The 14,394-nt window shown below is 40.4% G+C and overlaps 1 protein-coding gene across 3 annotated transcripts in view; it reads right to left on the minus strand.

Moving 5' to 3' along the window:
- TBK1 (TANK binding kinase 1) overlaps nt 1-14,394 on the minus strand; it is a 3,544,425-nt gene that overhangs the window by 2,590,788 nt on the left and 939,243 nt on the right. For all 3 annotated transcript variants that reach the window (XM_044088041.1, XM_044088040.1, XM_044088042.1), the window contains exon 7: nt 699-809. In XM_044088041.1, coding sequence (XP_043943976.1) covers nt 699-809 — 111 coding nt within the window. The remainder of the gene's footprint in view (nt 1-698; nt 810-14,394) is intronic.

Below are 14,394 nucleotides of genomic sequence, written 5' to 3' on the forward strand. Positions count from 1 at the left end.
TTCTTTTTTATCTTTATTCCCCTCCCAGATGTGAAAAACAATGTGCATTCTTTCAGAAAACATTAACTTTTAGCCTTGAAGAAACCAATGTTATGGCTTTTTATTGCTCTATTATCAGCCTGTCTCCATGGAAATGTAAGAGGAAAAAATGAGTCCTAGGCTACAGGCTTCCAATGACAAGCCAAAACATTTACTGCTAAATGAAAACTTTTCATTAAATTCAGTGTCCTCTTACTTGTTTCCACTTAAAACTTGTTATGATACTAAGCCAAGGGTCTTAATCCAGATATTCACCTATGCCAAATTAAAACAAAATGTACCAGCTCTACATATATTATGGTCTGTGTACTTTAGTATCCCATCCCCTACCTCAACAACCAAAGATTCAAGATTGTAGCCTATTAAGTTAAACATGCTTTTGTCTAGCCTTTTTTTGCATTATAATGCCCACATTTCTTAATATTAAAAAAGAAGAAAGAGAAAAAAGGGGGCACCTGTTTACTTTAGTAACTTTATCACATACAAGAACAACTAAAAATGCTTTACTATAAAACATGTAATTAATAACGTGACAAGCTTCATAGAAATACTGTTAAGAACAGAAATTGTTTTACTTACAGTTACTTTTGCCTTCCTCGTCCCCTCCCTCACTATTATTCCAAACATTAATGACTGGAAATAAACTTTTTGAAACTTACTTAGAGAGGCTACATGAAATCGGCAGCTCACGAGTCCACTCTATTGGCCCATTCTCAGTTCTCTGAACTCCAGACACTGCACCAGATGGTTTTTCAGTGATAATTTTATACCTAATGGGAAATATATTTAAAACATTCATTCATGAAGTCACATTTCACAGCACCCAGAGTATGAATATGAAGTTTGTTTCTTTGACTTTCCTTGTCACAGGTTTAAATGTAAAATAAACATTAACAAAGAAACTAGAGCTTACCAAAAAGGCCAAGTTAGGTACTTCTCTGTTGCACAGCAAGCTTGATATCAGAAATGGACTAGTATAAAAAGACCTACACTACAGTACATCACTTACATATAATCAGACGGATTTATATGAATGTGTAATAAAATACTGAAGTGTAAAACATGAGAAAGTAAGAAATGTGGAGCTCCAAAGATAAATCGGTACATCTGGGGAAGAATATTTAAAACAATAAGGTAGTAAGTCAGTGCTGATAGTAAAAAAAATGCACAAGGCAATAAACAGGAAAAAATATACATACACGCACGCACACACACACACACACACACACACACACACACACACACACACACACACACATGTCCTGCTGCACAAAGATCTGAAAAAGCTGTAAATTAGTTTGAAAAAATTGTGAAATCAAATTACAAAGAGTCTAAAATAAATACCATAGTGCAAATGCTTTAAGTGATTTAATATATTTTTTCTAAGGCATCTGTCTATGCCTCATGATAGATTTAGGTCAGCATACTTAAAGCACTCAGAAGCATAGGACAAATACAAGACCCAAATAACTGATACATACAGACAGCATCATTAGTATATATGCAAACATTAATAAGTTACACTTGTCATGGAAGTAACGGACACATGATATATCACTGTAAGCTGAAAAATAAAGACAGGAAATAGAAAGCTGACTAAGTGAGTGTACTTCCTGTTAACTGTAGATTTCAGTCACCATTATCAATGCTGTAAGAACTGCAGTTAGGGGCAGGCACATGTCAGCCTCTCAGACAGCTCTGTATAACAGTAGGAGTCCTCTGATAGAAAAACAGCAGCTCCATGCTATGGCTATAAGGGAGACAGACAGTCTGGCTACAAATGAAAGCACATTTAATACTCTAGCTCTTTTTTTTCTTATGGAACTAGAGAAGGAGGGAAAATTAAAGTAACACAACAAATGCTCCTAAGCCAGCCCTGCTGATGTACAGGGGTAAAACTGCAACTGTTACCTAGGAAGACCCAGTTCAATGAGCAACTTGAGCATCTTTTGGAAATGGTGAGGGGAAAGGCAGAGGACGAGCACTGTCAGCTCCTCTGTGTTTGAGAGTGGGGTGAGGAAGCACAAGCCTGAGGTCTACATTAATGTGATAGAAGCCATGGTGGAGACTTGGGACCACATGGCCATGCAAGCATCAAAGGTGGCAGTGCAACATTGTGTCACTTAGCTTAGTGAGTGAGATACTCTTGCTGACTCTCACATTGAACCCTACAACACATTTCCCAGTATAAGCAGTGACATTAATACTTAATGTAGAAAATCCTGGCCGCTAAGATAATGATGGCATCACTCCAGGCTGGCATGACTTTAGTCTCCAGAGAAATAAATGGGGCTGCAGAGCCGCCAACCCCCCCCCCCCCCAGAAGGAATGAGTGGACCAGCTGAATGTAGCAGAGGTGTTTGAAGTTTAGTGCTAAGATGGGAGGGGGACACATGCGGTTGGAGAAGGCCAAAAGGCTATAGCCTCAAAGAAGTTCAGGACCTGGAGATCCATCCTGACTTCCTGTCACCATCATGGGCTTTCTCTGGAAACCCTAATTTTTTCTCATCTGCAAAGAAAAAAATGCTAGCTGACTGACTACATGAAATTGTCCATAGATGTAAACAGTATTTCTCCTTGCCTCTGTTATCAGGGTTGAAGCTGAAAAGGCCATGGAGCGACACAAAAAAACAGGCTAACAAATAATTACTAAACAACTAAATAAGCCTAAATCATCTATACAGTGCAATGACAAATAAGCATTAATCACTTCCTTAAAATATTTTAACTCCAAACATCCCCATACTAGAAGACATCTTCTCCTAGGTGTCACAAAATATATCCAGTGAAACACTAATCGTGGGTAGAATTGGTAAAATTTAATCTCAGACTTCCCTGACAATAGTTTAAATCTCTTTGGAGTCACACAACTCATTACAACATCAACTAGAATTCCTAAAAGCAACAACCAAGGTTCAATTTTGGACTGGATTTTAGTCACAGACCCAAATAAATATTCCAATTCCGGTATACTCTTAGACACATTAAGTGACAATCTACCTGCATACACCTACAGGACAACCACCGAATCACCCAAAGGCCATAATTTTAAAACATCCTTCAACCTAACTAACTTCAACCCCCCCGACAATGCAGTTAATTACTTCAACTAACTTTTTCTGGACAGCCTTAATAGTCTGGCTCCAGTTCTATCAAAAAGAATGAAGATCAGTCATGCACCCTGGCTAACAAAGGCCACAAAAAACTACTATTTGATAGAAACAAAGCCTGGAAGGAACGGCACAAGAACAAAAATGACCTAAATCTACAAATCTATACACATCTATGCAATCAGGCAAATAAGCTGATAGCCTTTCATAAGAAACAATACTTTATACAACTAACTGATCACAAAAAAAATCCCCCAAAATTCTGGTCTACTATCTCATTACTTCTCACCCAGGGTCCAAACATAGCCCTACCCCATTTACAGAAAACTCTCCATCTCAAATTGCAGAACTGTTTAATTCTCACTTTACAGAAAGCATAGCTAGCTTGGTCAAAGATCCTAACAAGTCCCCTAGTCACAACTCCAAGTCATCCAAAGACTCTCTCTTCAAAGCACCTCAACTACAGACTCTAAACCTCCTAGCCTCACACTGCATCCTGTACCCACTAGCTATATATGGAACCTATTACTTAAAATAAAATCCTGTTCTATTTCCGCAGATAACCTTCCACCCGAATATCTTGCTGCTGATGCCATTGCCTACCCAGTTAATATTCTCATAAAAAGAGCCATCATAGAATCCCATGTCCCCTCCCTTTGGAAAAAAATCAATCATAACCCCATTACACAAAGGAGGACATTCTAACTGTCTAATTTCCACCCCATCTCTATCCTATCTCCTTTCTCCAAACTCCTAGAAAAATGCATATATAAACAACTACTTGACCATCTTATCCATAATAATTTACGAACACACATTCAATATGGCTTCAGGCCCGCTGATGGTAGAAATGCACTAATATCCTTTGCAGACATAATTAATAAAGCAAGAGACTCTGGCCAACTAACTTCAGCACTATTTCTTGATCTATCGAAAGCTTTTGATACAATCTCACATCCCAAACATTACGATTCCTCTCTTCTCTAGCCCTTTCTAATGCCACTCTACAGTGGCTTTCTAACTACCTTTCTCACAGACAACAATCTGTAGAATAGCAAAGATGTCCCTCTCAATACCTAATCAACAAAACGTGTGTTCCACAAGTCTCTATCATAGGACCCCTCCTCTGCAACCCCTTCATAAATAATCTCCACACCGCTTCCGGCCAAAGCACCCTACTCTAATATGCGGATGACTCAATGCTCATCTCCTCCTCCAATAATACTGCATACCTTAGACAAATAACCCAAACCTCATTCACCTCCGAGTCCTGGCTCTGTCCTTATTCATTAAGGATAGCCACATCTCCAGGCTAGTTGCGCAGCATAATGCGTCTGAGGTTATCCGAGTGCAACTAACTGTGGGCAAAACTGCAATCCAAATTGTAGCTTGCTACAGATCCCCCACAATGCCCCAGGATTCCCACTCCTCTTTCTGATACACTGGAAAATATTAGGGTTCACACAAATACTCTAATAATGGTGGATTTCTACTACCCGCAACCATTACTTGGGAAAACTACTCATGTACCAACAACTTCGCTCAACGCTTTCTGGAATTCATAAATTCCAAAACCCTGGATCAACTTATCCACACCCCCACCAGGGGCAACAATATCCTAGACCTAGTCATTACCAACATGAGTGACCGGTGTTCCACACCTGAAGTCAACTCCTCGTTGGTCAGATCCAACCATAAGCTAATCACCCTAGATATCCACATCCCGCCCCCACCCACCATTAAGGAAACCACGGTAAAAAATTTCTCCAAAGCCAACTTCATGCTTCTTAAGACAGAAGTGGCGAACTTCATGACACCCATGCAGATGGTCAATACAGTTACGACTGCTGAATCCTTCACAAATGCACTCTATAAGCACTTACACGAGTGCATGGATCGTGCTATCCTCCAAAAAAAGGAAACCAATCTGGTGGTCCCCTGCCATAAACAAACTCTACAACAGAAGCAAGAAACTGTTGCAAAAGAGAGTAAAATCCCATGAGTGGAGGAGCTCCCTGGTCAGCCTCAGTAAGAAGCTGAGATCCCTTATAAGATCCTCCAAAGCTAGCTACGAAAACAAAATCACCACTGATTCTAAGGGCAACCACAAAGCATTCTATAGCTACGTCAAGAATCTCAATGGCAACACCCAGATCTGCTCTGAGTTACAGCACAACAGCACGAAAATTACAGAACCAACTGATATTGCCAACATCCTGGCAGATAGGTTCAGTGCTAACTTTACTCCGCTCTCACCCCCTAAAAGGCTCATATCTATACAGGAAGAATGCAGAGTCCGTGTAATCACATCGACGCAGATAAAAGCTACACTCTCTAAAACCAAAAACACAGCATCCATGGGACCGGACAACATCCCAGGCTGCATTTTACATCAGCCTCAGAACAAACTGGCTCCCCACCTAAGCACCATGTTCAATCATAGTCTCATGTCAGGCTTTGTGCCCACTGAATGATGTACAGCAACAGGTACTGCACTCCACAAAGGGGGAGCCACCACTGATCCTGGGATCTATTGCCCTATTAGCTTGACGAGCCTGGTTTGCAAGGCCATGGAACGTATCATGGAACTCAAACAAAGACATTGGTAACCTCCAAACTCTGGACCCCACCCAGTTCGGGTTTGTGAAAGGCAGATCATGCCTTCTGAACCTGACCGACTTTCTTGAGGCAGTCACCAAAGCCGTATGAAAGGGTAAGGTGGTTCACACAGCCTATTTTGTCCTCGCCAAGGCTTTCAACACCATCCCGCATTCTGGAATTATAGCTAAACTAACTAAATTAGGTAGAAATCCCCATGTCACAAGATGGGTTGCCAACTAGCTCACTGACAAAACCCACACTGTAAAAGTTGCAGACTCCAAATCTGACTTCAAACCAGTGACAAGTGGAGTACCACAGGGTTCAGTCTTGGGACTTCTGTTTGGTATCTACTTCTCTGAAGTACAGGCTAACACAGAAGGCCTCTGGCTAATGAAGTTCGCAGATGACTACAAACTAGGAGCCACAGACGAGTCCCTAAATGAAGTGGACATCCTACAGAAGGGCCTCACTGAGACAGAAGCCTGGTGTCAGTGTCACGGCCTCAAGCTCAGTGCCAAAAAGTGCATTGTCATCCCCTTTGGTAAAAACTCTGTACCCATAAACTAGCACAAACAGTAGTCTACTTAACATCGAGTGTGTGATAAGAGACCTTGGGACACAGGTGGACAGTAGTCTCTCCTCTGATAATCACATCACCACAGTAGTCAGGAAATCCTTCTATGTGGCACACCTCATCATAAAAGGGTTCTCATCCAGGAAAAAAAAGAGGTCATTGTTCCCCTCTACTCATCACTCATTAGACCAATTATAGATTACAACGCCCCTTTTGGAATGTACCTCACAAGACATCTGCAGCAGCTGGAAAGGCCACAGAAGTACCTCACAAAGAGGATTACTGGCCTCATACAGATGCCCTACATTGACCGTCTCAAAAAGCTTCAGCTTTACTCTGTAGCATATCGCCTATTCCGAGAAGATCTCTGCTTAACATATAAAGCTATGTTAAACTCAGAGCTGTTGGACATGCTACACCTAAAGAAATCCCAATCCCTCCGAGCTACACACTCTAGGGACCTAAACCTTGTAACCACAATAAAAATGACATGCTGGAGGGATAGATTCCTGTCCCAGAGACTTCCTATACTCTGGAACAAGCTACCCATCTATGTCAAGCAAAGTTCCTCATTAGCACTCCAAGAAAAATCTTGATGAGTGGATGGGAAATAGGAAATACACCCTGGGATCACTTCCGTGGCTCTGCTCGACAAGAGCACAGGAAATTAACTTTCTTGGATGGCGCAAGCCAGGGAACCTTGTTGGCTAGGCTTACTTAGGCCCTTGGGCCGATAGCCTAGTATCTACCTATAAATCTATAATAATGCCCAACTATTATTCAACCCTAATAAAACCAAACTCCTCCTTTTTACACCAAGGGCCCTCTCAACTGACCAAGATATTTTCATTAAATAACAGAGAAACTGAAGTGGTTCCATACACCAAACTACTAGGAGTAACAGTAGATAATAAAATTACCTTTGATCTTCACATACACAACACTTTAAAAAAAAAAAAAAACACACACACCACAAACTAGGGATGCTCTGTCTACACAAATACTTCATAGATACTGCCACCAAAACATTAGCCACAACCTATCTGCTACCCTCCTTGTTATATGGTGCCGCCATAAAAATAAGCTCAAATCCTGCTACAACAAAATCGCTAAATTTACCACAGGGAGTCCCTTACTACAAATACCACTGTTCTGCTCTTATTCCCCATAACTGGCTAGACTATATACAAACTACCTCCAACAGCCCTGAAGCCTTTCCTGCCCTAAACTCAATTCTCAAAATCTACACCCCCAGTTGGTCTCTCCACGCTGAAGACAAACAGCTTCTAATTTTATATAAACCAAACAGAACTGCCAAACAATGCCTATGCTCCTAATCAGTGACCAAACTATGGAATACTTTACCTTAGATGTCAAAACTACTTCTAATTTCAATAATTTCAAGCTTAAACTAAAATGCTTCCTTTACAGTTCACATCTGTCCCTGTTCTAAATCAAACTGATTTATACCCCCTTTTACTTTACCATAATTCTACTATTCCACTGCTTACTTCCTCTCCACTTTCCCCCTTTTCTTCCACCTTTACCTGAAAAATGACATCCACCCTCTTCCCATCCTAGACCCCTTTCCTACCCTAACCACCAACTCCCTATGCTGCAGAACCACACTATCTTCCTTATGAATTTATATCCAAACTCTTCTACTCCTCCCTACTCCATCACCCCTTACCCCCCTTATCTTCTACTGTAACCTTATTTTTCTGCTACTCCCCTAACAAGTCAAAGATTTCTGCATTTATACAAATATCATGTCCTATTACACAGGCTCTCTTTTACTGCCTTTTTTGATTTGGAACAGGGACAGGTGTGTCTCTGCCTAACATACAAAGCTATGTCAAACCCACAGCTGTTGGACATGCTCCACTTAAAGAAGTCCCAATCCCTCCGAGCTACACGCTCTAGGGACCTAAACCTGGTCACCACAATAAACAGAAAGTACAGCTTTGTACCTACCATAAATGTAGATGGTAGAGTGTTCACCCTGCTGTAGTCATCACACTTGGGTTATCCTGCCGTCAGGCGGTCCCGCAGTCGGCCAGAGTTCCAAAGTCTTGGTCCGGCGTCAGTTGCTGTCACTTCTTCCCTGACGTCAGTGCGCCAGTGGTATATAAGAGGCATCCAACACCATTTTCTTCAGTTTTTCTTGCCCCAGATGTCAGGTGCCCCCCAATAGGAGGTCACTACATATTGCCAATAAAACATGTAAAGAACATACAAAGCACACCTTCAGCTATAAGCAAATACACCACAAAGGTTGTATCAGATAGGAAGGTATAGAGAGGTTCGGCTAGGTCAGAGGGGATGTAGGGAGGGTAACCCGGACTGCAGCAGGGTGAACACTCGAACATCTACATTTATGGTAGTACAAAACTGTACTATGTTCGTGTTACCCTGCCGCAGTCATCACACTTGGGTTGAATCCCAAAGCTAAGGATGGGTGGTGGAGTTAAACAGGGTTTGAAGAAGCTAGTAGGCCCTGCAAAACTGCAGTGGCAAAACCAGCTCTAATCTTAGAGTATAGAGGTAAGTGATAGTGTTTGGTGAAGGTGTGCACTGAACTCCAAGTTGCAGCTTCCAGAATATCCTTGGTTGGTACCCCCCCTGAGAAAGGCTGTAGATGTAGCTGTAGCCCTGGTGGAGTGGGACCTAATGCTAGCAGGAACCGGTTTCCCATGATGAGTGTAGCAGAAACGTATACAATATCCTTTCCATTTTGAAATGGTTTGTTTTGAGATAGCTTTTCCTTGTGATGCTGCAGCATAGGATACAAAGAGCTGGTCAGATTTTCTGAAAGCCTTAGTTTTATCCAAGTAGTAACGTAATTGGCTGTGAATGTCCAAGGAGTGCAGGAGTCTTTCTCCTTTGTTCTGGGGGTTTGGGAAAAAGGTGGGTAAATGAATGGTTTGGTTTAGGGCCACACTGGATACCACCTTTGGCATAAAGGAAGGGTTAGTTCGTAGAGAGACTTTGTCTTGATGAAAAATGAGGAAAGGCTCCACTGCCATTAGTGACTGTAGCTCTGAGACTCTTCTAGCTGAAGTTATTGCTAGCAGCAGGACAGTTTTCCATGATAGAAACTTTAAATCAGCTGAGAAAGCTGGTTCAAAGGGCGGCAGTGTAAGCTTTTCCAGAACAAAGTTGAGATCCCAAGTTGGTGTTGGTGCTCTCTGGGCTGTCTTATGTTCTTGGCCCCTCTGAGGTACTGTCTTAGGAGTGGATGTGAAAATAAAGGAGGATCCGTGTTGTAGTGAGCTGAAATCGCTGAGGCGTGGATCTTAATAGATGAAAAGGAAAGTCCTTTGTGCAACATCACAGTTAAATATTGTAGAATCTGAGGAATGTCTGGATCAAGGGGATTTTGACCTTTAGCCTGGTTCCAGGCGCAAAATCTTTTCCATTTGTCTGAATAGGCTTTCCTGGTGCTGGGCCTCCTGGCCTCCAGAATGACATCCATAACAGCTTTAGATAGAGGAGTTGGCTGGTTGTTTTGGTGATTTGCCATGCAGCCAGATTTAAAGTCTTGAGCTGGCTGTGTAGAATCTGACTGTCTTGTTGGGTGAGCAGGTGAGGAATTTGTGGTAAAATCCATGGTGGGCCGTGGGCCATGTTCCTTAGTATTGGATACCAGTGCTGATGTAGCCAGTATGGAGCAATGAGTATCATTTGTGGCCTCTCTAATCTGACTTTCAGCAGCACCTTTGCTAGAAGAGGCAGTGGAGGGAAGGCATACACTGTTAATGTTTTCCAACTGAATGTGAGGGCGTCCACTTTCCAAGCTTGTGGGTGGAATGTCCTTGTGCAAAATGTTTGAAGTTGGTAGTTTTGGGGGTTGGCAAACAGATCTATGTCTGGGCGTCCCCATTTTTGAGTTATCTTTGACTTTATAGTTTTGGTGCCCAGCTATGGAGAACAGCCCACCTATCTCAAACCGCGAGGAAGTGGGACAGTTATGGAAACTAATTGGGCAGCTTACAGAGCTCATCGAACTCCTAACCCCGCTGTGCACTACACTAATCAGCAGGAAATCGACGTAGGATGCATGCCGGAAGGGACCGAAAGGTTTGGAGGCTTGAAACAGAAGAGGAAAAGGCACAATCTTGATTCCAGCTCCACGTCGCTCGAAGAGGCTGAACCGAACGGTGGCACCTTTGATCCTGCTATCACTCCAATGCTTCTGGGTTCTCAAACAGCATTGGATAGGAATACATACACAGGGGTTAAGAACAACGTCAGTGTTCCAAACGCGAACACGTCGGGCAAGAATGCCCCAGGTACTGTTACCACTACTTCTAACTGTAGTAATATACTAGACTGGTTAAAAAGCCCGCATCGCTTTAATTTTGAATCCAAAGAGGACAATTCACCACAGGATGGTGATTCTTATTGTTTAAAAATTGATAAATTATCAAAATTAATGCACAAATACAAAACGCTGTGTACAGAAAATTGTTATCTAACAGAATGTATTAAACATAAAATTGTACCGAAAGGGCTCAGGGTATGGAAGTACCCAAACAATGTAGAACCAGGTACTGTTTTTCATAAAGAATTAATTGACATTTTTAACAAATGTGGACTTGAAATTCTTGGGCTCATTATTAAAGAGAACAACAAACATTTAGAGGAATTAGAAGAAGAGATTTTGGTGCTAGATAATTTTAAACAAGATTTGTTTTTTGAGATAAAACAAGAAAGGGACAAGTATTTCAACTTAAGATCTGATATAGATATGAAATGTAAAACGTTAGAACAAAGAAAGATCAACAAGCTCAAAAGGGACAGAGGACTACCAGAACAATGTGATTTACCCACAACCACCCTCTAAGAGAAATGAGCACAACGTTAGAATCAGGTGGGGTAAAATGAGAGGGAATAATTATAAAATGGACACCTGGAGGGAGGAACAAGTCAGTGGAGATTATGATACTGATTTCCCACCACTAGTGAATGAAGACCCACAACACAACCAGAACAGAAATAGACAGGGTTTTCAGAATTTTCAGAGGGGGGGAGGGAGAAGGGGGAGAGGGAGGTATTAACCAACACTATTTACACCCCCACCCCCACCCACACCCCCATTCTAGATCATGTCGACCCTTCTGGAGCAGATATAGAGGTAGAGATTTTACGTACAGGCACCACACATTCCTTGAAGAATTTTTCGATATATAATTTTAGTAACATTACCATCAACAAGGCACATTTCGACCTATTCAGTAAAGGTAAAGTACCAAATGCTGCCTGTCACAGAAATAAATCCTCGATCACTCGTAAAGCTTAAAAATCCAAAACCAAACACATTTGGAGTGATCGAAAATAGCAGATCAAAGCCAATGAATCTTGGATTAATGAAACGTTTTATTCCTCGATAATTCACAGTATTGTAATACAACCATACAATACACTATACAAGCAGTCGATAAGCGCTTTCACTCAGGTATGAGCTTCATCAGATCTAACCACTACTGCCCATAATGCACCTATATATACCATTGCATGTCTTATTAAGTAATTAAATAATTGATTAATTGATTCATTAACTATACAAATAAAACTCAAATAGTTAAAACCACTTAATATAGTAACCTACTTCATAACAGCACTCTCTGCATTTAACTGTGTATACACTATGTAAATAATCCATTAGCATACATTTGTGTGAATAAAAAATATATATATGAAAACTGTTTAAAATATCAAGTAACACATAATCAGTATACAAAATCTATATGAACAAATATAAAACATGGCACATATAAATAGAATATAAAACATGGCACATATAAAAACATCTTTGAGGGGATAGAAACGTATATACATGTACAAAAAATGCATGAATATCTTCCTGTAATTTAACTAATGTGTATAACATAAACCTAGAACTACCCTTATTATAACTAAGTGTTGAACATTGTTTGTAACTAGGTGTTATACATTGTTTCCATTAAAAGAATAAGAACTAATAAGATACCAAAATGATTCAGTGAACACATATTACCTGCATTTAATGTTTCTTCTTTTATGCAAAGCTGGTTTAATAGAGGCTCTCTCATTTAAACCCGAGCCTCTGTCAGCTCTTAACCTCATAATCCACTTGCTTTCTCTGTCTTCAGTGTGGTTCTTTATGTCCCCACCTCTGATATTTGGTTGTATCACTTCTAAGACCCTAAATAAAAAGTGATGTTCGTAGCCTAACTCAACCACGTGTTTAGCAAGTGCATTATGTGTATGACCTTTCTTCATGTGGTATACGTGTTCACGTATTCTATCTTTAAAATTACGGTTGGTCTTACCAACGTAAAACGCATTGCATATCTGGCATACTGCCAGGTAGACAATGTTCTTAGTCATACATGTGGCTGCAACTTCAGTTCTAAACTCTATGTTAGAATCTGGATGTATGAACAAAGTTCCATTGTCTATATGAACACACTGGTTGCAGTGTCCACATGGTGCAGTATGACTAGGTCCTGATTGTCGCTCATCCTTTCTCGGTAACACAATAGTCTTCTCAAATTCAATTTATTCCTGTATAAGAAACCTGGCTCTTCTCCCACTATTCCTTTAATATCTTCGTCTGTACATAGAATAGACCAGTGCTTACTAACTATATCTCTAATGATTAAAGAATCATTAGTATATGGTATTGTAAACTTAACTTCATTCCTCTTTATCTTTACTTCATCCTCTCTCTCTGATCTTGGTCCATAATAGGGGTGCGATCTGCCCTGCCTAAGTACGCTTAGGTCCTCTAATTGATGTTCAATCTCTTCAGCACTATACCCTCTCTCCAATAATCTAGCTTTCAAATCTATAATTCCTGACTCAAAACCTGTATCGGTAGCATTGAGTCTGGACACGCGCATCCCTTGTCCCCTGATGATGTTCTTAAATATATGTTGTGGATGCATGCTGTGTCTTGATAGAATCGTATTGTGATGGCAGGATTTCCGGTATACACCTGTGTTCACTAAACCACTATCTAGCTTCTCTATAAACAAATCAAGGAAGTCTATTCTATCAATGGAGTGATTCATCGTGAACACCAAGTAACTAGTGAGACCATTCATCATGGTAAAAAATCTCATCAAAGCACTAGTGTCCCCTTTCCATAAAATAAAGACGTCATCTACAAAACGTCTGTAAAATACTACGGATTGTCTGTATTCTTCAGTCTCAAACAGAACTTTATTCTCCCAGTGAGCTAAAAACATGTTCGCATAGCTGTTCGCACATGGAGTACCCATGGCAACTCCAGCTTGCTGTTGGTATACTAGCTCATTGAACATGAAAACATTGTTATCCAATACTAAACTTATAAACTGGGATAACAGATCTATTAAGATAGGTGGATACATACTGTGTTCCAATAAATATTCTCTGATATATATAATGCCTGTATCATTGGGTAACACTGTAAATAGAGATTGAATATCTAATGTGACAAAAATTAAAACATCAGTATCCTCTCTATTCTACTCATGCATTCATATAATTCTAATAAGAACTGTTTCGAGTCCCTAAGTATATTAGAATTCTCATTCAACACAGGGTGTAGATGCTTCTCAATGAATACAGAGATGTGTTCAGTAACCCATCCTTGTCCAGATACTACTGGTCTCATGGGTGGGTTACTCATGTTCTTATGTATCTTCGGGAAACCTTGTATCATAGGAACCATTGGATTCAAAATTCTTAAATATTCAAACAATTCTTTGTCTATGATTCCACCATTGAACATATCCGTTAAAGTATTACTAACATGTGTAATAATATTGTTGACCACATCACTGTTGATCAATAGATAAAACTTATCACTTAACAAATTCAGCATAGCTGTATGGTATGATATAGTATCCATAATGACAACCTGACCTCCCTTATCAGCTGGCCTAATCATAATTGATTGATCTTTCTGTAATTCTCGTAGACTTTCTCTTTCCTTCCTAGTGAGGTTATCTCTCCTTCTCTTGTAAGTATTATTATTATAATATCTATGTATCTCATCTTCTGTTAATTTAAGGTAAGCCTCAACAAGGGGGTGATGTA

The sequence above is a fragment of the Protopterus annectens genome, chromosome 11.part0 (genome assembly GCF_019279795.1).
Source record: "Protopterus annectens isolate FY-2018-M chromosome 11.part0, PAN1.0, whole genome shotgun sequence".
NCBI classification, from domain to species: domain Eukaryota; kingdom Metazoa; phylum Chordata; order Ceratodontiformes; family Protopteridae; genus Protopterus; species Protopterus annectens.